The 7,864-nt window shown below is 43.3% G+C and overlaps 1 protein-coding gene across 1 annotated transcript in view; it reads left to right on the top strand.

The window, feature by feature from the left end:
• Window positions 1–7,864, top strand: part of PDIA6 (protein disulfide isomerase family A member 6) — a 24,088-nt gene that overhangs the window by 14,954 nt on the left and 1,270 nt on the right. Inside the window, exons 6-11 of the mRNA XM_007456917.1 lie at window positions 208–338; window positions 731–845; window positions 1,378–1,518; window positions 2,296–2,380; window positions 2,503–2,575; window positions 3,709–3,867. Of these exons, the coding sequence (XP_007456979.1) occupies window positions 208–338; window positions 731–845; window positions 1,378–1,518; window positions 2,296–2,380; window positions 2,503–2,575; window positions 3,709–3,867 (704 nt within the window). The remainder of the gene's footprint in view (window positions 1–207; window positions 339–730; window positions 846–1,377; window positions 1,519–2,295; window positions 2,381–2,502; window positions 2,576–3,708; window positions 3,868–7,864) is intronic.

Consider the following 7,864-nt stretch of genomic DNA (forward strand, 5'->3'; position numbering starts at 1 on the left):
GAGTGTACTGCTAATTGTTTGAAAGTAGATACTGTTTGCCAAGTAAAAAGAATAATATTAAGGAATGTCCCCAATCTGAGTAAAATAGTTTTCAGTTGAAAGAACTCAAAACTGTTAGAAATGATTATTGTTATACATATATTTAGCATAGGATTAGTGTTCTTTTTGGCCAAGTTGTAACTTAAGGTTTAATGTCACAAATGACAGGGTAGAAGTGACAGTTCAAGTAAGAAGGACGTGATTGAGCTGACGGACGACACCTTTGATAAGAGTGTTCTTGACAGTGAAGATGTTTGGATGGTTGAGTTCTATGCTCCTTGGTGTGGACACTGCAAAAAGTAAGTGCTTTGTACCAGGTGCCTTTTTAAGTCAGGTGCTTTTAGTCCACGTGGCTCACTTTGAAAGAGCTGAACCAGGTCATAGGTAACCTCCAGGATCTCCTCCCCAAAAGCTCCGGCTCTGCATGAATGTTAAACATCGGCATTAGGGCCGAGTGTTTCTTCTGTCATACTTTCAGTGATTAACAGGGAGCCGGCATCCAGATTTGGGGGGTGTGGCGGACAAAGGACCAGGACGTGAATGTGAAGGGGGCATGATGCCTTTCGTAAAGCTACACACAGAGTGTTTCTCAAGTGTGGTTTAACCGGATTGGGCAGAAATGCACACACCAGTTAAAGTATTTGTGCTTACAGTTAAAATACACTTTTAAAGCGCAGGTATTTTTCTACAGTCTAGAGCCAGAATGGGCTGCAGCAGCTACAGAGGTAAAAGAGCAAACGAAAGGAAAAGTGAAACTCGCAGCTGTGGACGCCACCATTAACCAGGTTCTAGCCAGCCGATACGAGGTGCGTGTGCTTACAAGCCTGATGTCTTCGTGAGATGCCCTGTGTTGTCACCTGCTACACCATCTAGTACTCCTGGGCTCTCTAGGACGTGGGAGGGGGGAGGCTAGCCGTTTTGTAATGACGAAATTAAATCGTTTTACTGTTGTAACAAGTGAATCTGGCACTCAAGACTGTTGGGGGCTTTTTAGTTTTGTTTGTTTTGTTTTCAGTATCGCACTACCTATGTGTTTAATGTGAGCCCAAGCTTTCGCAGGTGATTCGTACAGCTTTTGAAGTTGGTTCATTTGTTCTAGAGCACATAGACTGTGTTAAGTATATATCCAGGGTTTGAATAAGATTCGGCTAAGCCTGGCAGTGAGACTATTAAAACCCCCTGATCAACAGACCTCTGTGTGCTGTCCCTTACACATCGATGCAGGCTAGGGAATATTTTTGTTACATTAAATTTACCTATAAGGTAGTTTTAGAAACCATAAAGATCTTATTTCTTATGAAATGGTAATTTGATTTGTACTCTGATTTCTTTTAATAGATTAGGGGATTTCCTACAATCAAGATATTTCAGAAAGGCGAGTCTCCTGTGGATTATGATGGGGGGCGGACGAGATCCGACATCGTTTCCCGGGCCCTTGATTTGTTTTCTGATAACGCTCCACCTCCTGAGCTCCTTGAGGTAATTAAACCTCTTCAGTCACTTGTAGTAAGGGAAGCTTTTCCAGCCTGATGATAGAGGATATTAAAGCAGTAATAGCTTGCTGTCTTTTCAAATAAGCTCTTTCTCTTCTCTTTTAAAATGCTCTCTTTAGAGTGTTTTTGTACTTTCAGATGGGGAAAACTTGTCTGAAAATGGCTGCCTGTCGTAAGTTTTAGTGCCAAAACAATCGCACTGTGAGCAAAAGTGTACCTTAGCATCTTAAAAATAGAACGAATCCATTCTTTCATTTATTGTTCTCAAAACAATAGCTAACATTTATTGAGCACCTGACCATGTGACAAGCACTGTTCTGGTACTTTTATGTGGATTTTTCTCATTTAATTCTCCTATGAACACTTAGAGGTAGATACTGTTTTTAATCTCCATTTTAAATATGGGGACACAGGCACAGAGAGCCTCAAATTCATGTAAATATATGATAACGTGTAAATGTGTCTTTTTTACCTGTCTAAATGACTAAATGTCGTAGCCCGGCTACGCCCAGGTATTCTGACCGTGTGTATATACAAATGCCTCAGCACCACCGCGGATAGATGGCTGAGGGATAAAAGCAGAAATCTTCACAGAACGTTCTCGTGGTGTTTCTGTAACGCACACAGAAGTGTTGTTTGGGAAGAGCCTTATCTAGCTCTTGAGTTGCTTTGCTCTTAATGAGAGTGACGACGCTCACGCCAGCTTACCTCTGGGTTTGTGTCACATGGCCTCTTCCAACACCCTGTCCTCTGGGCCCCACAGATCCTCAGCGAGGACATCGCCAGGAAGGCGTGCGAGGAGTACCAGCTCTGCGTCGTGGCTGTGCTGCCCCATATTCTAGACACGGGTATGGCGCGCCCCTTTCCATTCGTTGTGCTGTGTTCCTTGCTCTGAGAACGCTTAATTGACAGATTAATTTTACCCATCCCTTTATTTTTACCTTAAAATTTTTTTGTCCATTTACATCAGGAGCTGCAGGCAGAAATTCTTATTTGGAAGTCCTTCTGAAGTTGGCAGACAAATACAAAAAGAAAATATGGGGGTAAGTTATCGAACTGTCTCAGTGTCATCCGGGTGGGAGAGTGCAGTGCTGCGCGAAAGTGGCTCCCTTTGTGTTTTCTGTAGGCTCTGTTCCTGTGCTCACTTTGGCATGTTTTTTTTATTTAGGATATAAAAACACTGACCACCTAGGAGGAAATGAAGTCATGCAGGACTCTTATTTATAACACACTTATTTGTACCCCAGGACACTTTTTCTTAGAGGAATCGTGTTCTGATGGTGGTTGGGTTCTAGGCTAGCAGGCAAAAACGCCATTAGTGACAGAGCTGAATTCTAGCACAGCCTTGAAGGCTAGATGAAGAAAGCAGAAGCAGAGGTGTGTACCCTCTTCTGAGTGAGGGCCGGACGCAGGCAAATGTTTAAAACAAAGCTTGTCTCTGTTTCCACTGTATTAATAATCTTTTTGCTCCATGTCGTCCGCATCCGCTGCTGTCCCAGGCACCACGTGTCCCTGCCGTCCCTCTCAGTGGCCTCACACCGCCTCCGTTAGTCCAGCAGGTGTTTACTGTGTGCCTGCAGAAGGTTGCGCACCCAAGTTCCTTATTATTCTCCCTTGTACGAGTGGAGGGAAGAGTTTTTTTTGGTTTGTTTTTTGAGCGCTTTCTCCTTTTTTTTCTTTTGGCCTCTCTGTGGGGCATGCGGGATCTTACCCCGACCAGGGATCGGACAGCCCGGGAAGTCCCAAGGGAAGAGATGTGGTTGAGCATTTTTGTATGTATTAAATAATGGCATATCCTTAACTTTTAAAAAGAAGTTGTTACACTGCTAAAGAATGTGCTTAATAACCCAAATGATGTTGGTAGGATTTCAGGTAACAGAGAAAATTCATCAGGTTTGTTGGACAGTATTTTGGGGACTGAGGGGAAAAAGTCCTAGAGATAGACCAGTCCATTTGGGGGACTTGGGGGTTAGGGTCTAGGGAACATAGGAGAGGAACTGTAGTTACTTCAGAGCACATCTAGAACACATTATTTTAAAAACGAATCTTTAATTTTTCATTTATTTTTTCACCTATTTCATTCAAAAGATGTGTAATCTTTTGTTCTTTAATTGTTAGTCAGGTTCTGACTAACTCAGAAGGGATCTTTGCCCTAAAAACCAATCTGCTTTTCTAGGTGGCTGTGGACAGAAGCCGGAGCCCAGTCTGAACTTGAGAATGCACTGGGGATTGGAGGGTTTGGGTACCCCGCCATGGCAGCTATTAACGCACGCAAGATGAAATTTGCTCTTCTGAAGGGATCGTTCAGTGAGCAAGGCATTAATGAGTTTCTCAGGTAATTTCTTGCTTCTTTGAGTTGTTTTTGTTTTGTCTCTTTGTTTGGTTCTATTGTGGTAATTGGCTCCAAACTAGATTTATATAGACTAGGCAATAAATGGAATAGTTTTGTATTTCACATTTCGGAGAATTAATGTTTATAAATTAGCTTTGGAGTCGTCTTCCTGTGCCGTGGAAGTCTTCCACTTAGTGAGTGATACTAGCACATTCCTCCTCTTGGGCCACCTTGCCATTCTGTGCACTTGGCATTGGGCTTGTCCTCATTCTCATAAAGGTCTCATATGGGCTACAAGCAGTCCCGTCTCACCCACTCCCGCCCTAGAATGCTTTGTACCCCTGACTTCAGGTGATAAGAGTTTCCACCCCTGGGCATTGGATTTAGAATGTAGTTATTTGAAAATGAGTGCACTTACTGAAGTGACTCCAAAACATGCAAACAATATGATAGGTTCTCAAACTCAAAACCCAATTTACAGAGCTCGCTAAGCTGCCCTGTTGTTCAACTCATCCTAAAACTGACTTAGTCGTCATTTAGGCAAATACAGAATGTTAACCCATACTTTTTCTTAGATTTGTGGTGATTTGATTAATGCCTCTTCCCTATTACCTGTGAGTTCTACAGAGTTGGAATCTTTTACACAAAACTTTACCCCTAGTCACCACTGTAGAGCCTGGCTGGTAATAAGCTCTTGTAAATATTTATGAATGAACGATTGACTTCTCGTCTCTGGAACAGTTTCAGTTAGGAAAGGCATCCCTACCCTCAGGGACATTGGCAGGACGACTACTCATAAGTGTGCTTCATCCTTTTTCAACAGCTAATTCCAATCTAGAAAACCTTAGAGGAGGGTAGGAGAGTAGTAAGTAACCTTGAGATTAAGCCTCTGGACTCACGTAAAGTACAGAGGAGGTAAATGCTTCCAGGAACAATAGCATGTTGTAAACTTGAGACAGTTACTTTTGCTTGAGATCATACAGGTCACTGGTTCTCAAACTTTGTGTCTTGGAGTTAACAGAAAACCTCAGATTACCAGTGGAGAAAAGTCAGCGGTAATGAATAGGAAGGAAACAAAACGTGGCAGTACGCTTGTTTCTAGCCACGTGTGAGTCTTCTTTTCTAAGAAGACTGGACTTGTATGGAGCATGTCACTAGTGAGGAGACTGCTTCCAGCTGGCCGGGGTGGGGCCTGGCAGAGAGCTGGTGGATACATCTGCTTGGTGGCGAGAGGCACCAGCCTACGTACTTGAAAAACCACACACCTGCCACGTTCTGCGTGGCTATTGGAAAACCAAGGACAAAAACCATCAGTGCGTATATGCAGGTCGTCAAACAACCCATAGAAGTTAATGGTAACAGTGAAGCTAAACTAACAATTTATAAATGTAGGGGCAGCAATTGAACACCCTGGTCAACCCAAGGTAAAATAAGTGGTTTCTGCATCTTTCCTTAAGAATGTCATGTTAGGGCTTCCCTGGTGGCGCAGTGGTTGAGAGTCCGCCTGCCGATGCAGGGGATGCGGGTTCGTGCTCCGGTCCGGGGAGATCCCACATGCTGCGGAGCGGCTGGGCCCGTGAGCCATGGCCGCTGAGCCTGCGCATCCGGAGCCTGTGCTCCACAACGGGAGAGCTCACAACAGTGAGAGGCCCGCGTACCGCAAAAAAAAAAAAAAAAAAGAAAATCATGTTATGGGAGTTCCCTGGTGGTCTAGTGGTTAAGATTCTGGGCTTTCACTGCCATGGCCTGGGTTCAATCCCTGGTCAGGGAGCTGAGATCCTGCAAGCTGCACGGTGTGGCAAAAAAAAAAAAGTCATGTTATGTTCTGTTGGAGTAGCAGCCAGAAAAGGCAAGTATATAATTGTGCATTATGCCCCCAGAAGTGAAAAAGGGCTTGAGTCATATATTGGCTTGGCCAGAAAGTTCATTCACGTTTTTCCGTAAGATGTCAAGCGAACTTTCTGGCCAACCCGGTATATGCGTTCGTGGCCCTTCAGTTTGAAGGCGGTGGCCATGCTTCTCCAGGCTTTCTTATTAGTTAGAAGAGAGATCTGTTAGCATTTAGCCTAAAAGGAAGATGGAGCCAGAGGGCAAGTGCGTAATTGAGCAATTAAAAAACCTTTTTTGGGGGCTTCCCTGGTGGCGCAGTGGTTGAGAGTCCGCCTGCCGATGCAGGGGATACGGGTTCGTGCCCCGGTCTGGGAAGATCCCACATGCCATGGAGCGGCTGGGCCCGTGAGCCATGGCCGCTGAGCCTGCTCGTCCGGAGCCTGTGCTCCACAATGGGAGAGGCCACAACAGTGAGAGGCCCACATACCGCAAAAAAAAAAAAAAAAAAAAAACCTTTTTTGTTTTTTTTTTAAATGATGATTGAACTCTCTGCCCTCAAGGTTTTGTTCCTTTTTGAAGGTTTGACATCTTTCCTCTAGTCTGTTTGCTTTTGCTGCTGACATTATTAAGTAGGAAGCTAGAGGCTGATGTCCGGAGATAATAAATAACCTGATTAAGGACACAAAACTAGTAAGCAGTAGAACTGCTGACTTTTTATTGTATACATGGGTTTGTGTTTCCCACATAAACCAGAGCCTGGATTGTCCTGTGCCTTTTTCCCTAGTAAATTGAGCCGTTCCGGCGGAGGTAGTAGCCTGTGTGTGACACAGGTCTGACTTGTTGCGCTGAATACCTCTGTTCTACCCATACAGCACAGTTCGTGGAATGGTGGTAAAGTGGGTTTTTACATATTTATAATCCTGTTTTCTGAATGTAACTGGTATGTGTACATCAAGGTTGCTCAGCGTGGGCACTGTCAACATTCTGGGCCAGGTAGTTGTTTGTCTTGTGCATTATAGGATGTTTAGTAGCATCCCTGGCCTCTACCCCCGGATGCCAGCACCGTACACACACAGGCGCACACACACACACACACACACACACTGAGTGATTTTTGAGTTGTGACAATCAAAAATGTCTTCGGACATTGCCAAATGTCCGCTGGGGGCAAAAATTGCCCTCAATTTCAGAACCACTGATACACATTGTAAAATATGCGAAATAGCCAATGGATAAAATTACCCAGTTTTCCCACCATGCAAAGTAACTACTGTCAGACACATACAGGAAACTTGATATCCTGTTCTTCTTTTACCCATATTCTTTTTTTTATCCGAAGTATAATTAATTTACAAATGTGTTAGTTTCAAGTGTACAGCGAAGTGATTCAGTTATGCATATATTTATATATGTATTCTTTTTCCATTTCTTTTTTGCATTATAGGTTATTACAAGATATTGCCTATAGTTCCCTGTGCTATACAGTAGGACCTTGTTGTTTATTTTATATATAGTGGTGTGTAAGTGTTAATCTCAAACTCCTAATTCTAAGCACCCTTCACCGAGGATATTTGGAGGCTCCTTTTATAAAGAAGCCTTGCTCACAGTCTGGTGATCGCCTCTACATCCTTTCAGGGAAATGTTTATCAATACCTGCCAAAGTCAAAACCTAACACACCGTTTCGTGGTACAACTCTTCTGTCTGAAAGCTTGACATGTGTGAAAATTGCCACCATCACCTATAGATCAATTGAGGGGGCCTGTGGTGCCTGTGGGCTGGTTCTAAGTGCCTCTGCTTCCTGTTAGAAATCTGAGAAAAGGATTTCAGTTTTAAGGTACCATCTTTCAAAAAGCCTTTCTAAAGTTAGTGTGGAATTTTGTTAATCAAGTGTTAGTGTTGGTCTAGACCATGTTCTGGGTCAACTTTGATCGTTTTTACACACTTAAGTTGTATTTTAGCAAGATATGTTTGCTATTTCGTTTTAATTATTGGTAGTACCTGGCTTTACCTACTGCCAAGGCCTTAGTCAGGAATGTCATTATATTGTCATCTGGTTACATTGTTGTCCCTGATTGAAAAGATAATAATACTGTTCATGAAGTGCTTTTCCGGGGAGAGAGGTGAGAAATGCCTCTATGCAAACATAGCAGGGTGTAGGGAAATCGTTAT

This window comes from Lipotes vexillifer, unplaced genomic scaffold (genome assembly GCF_000442215.2).
Source record: "Lipotes vexillifer unplaced genomic scaffold, Lipotes_vexillifer_v1.1 scaffold390, whole genome shotgun sequence".
NCBI lineage: Eukaryota > Metazoa > Chordata > Mammalia > Artiodactyla > Lipotidae > Lipotes > Lipotes vexillifer.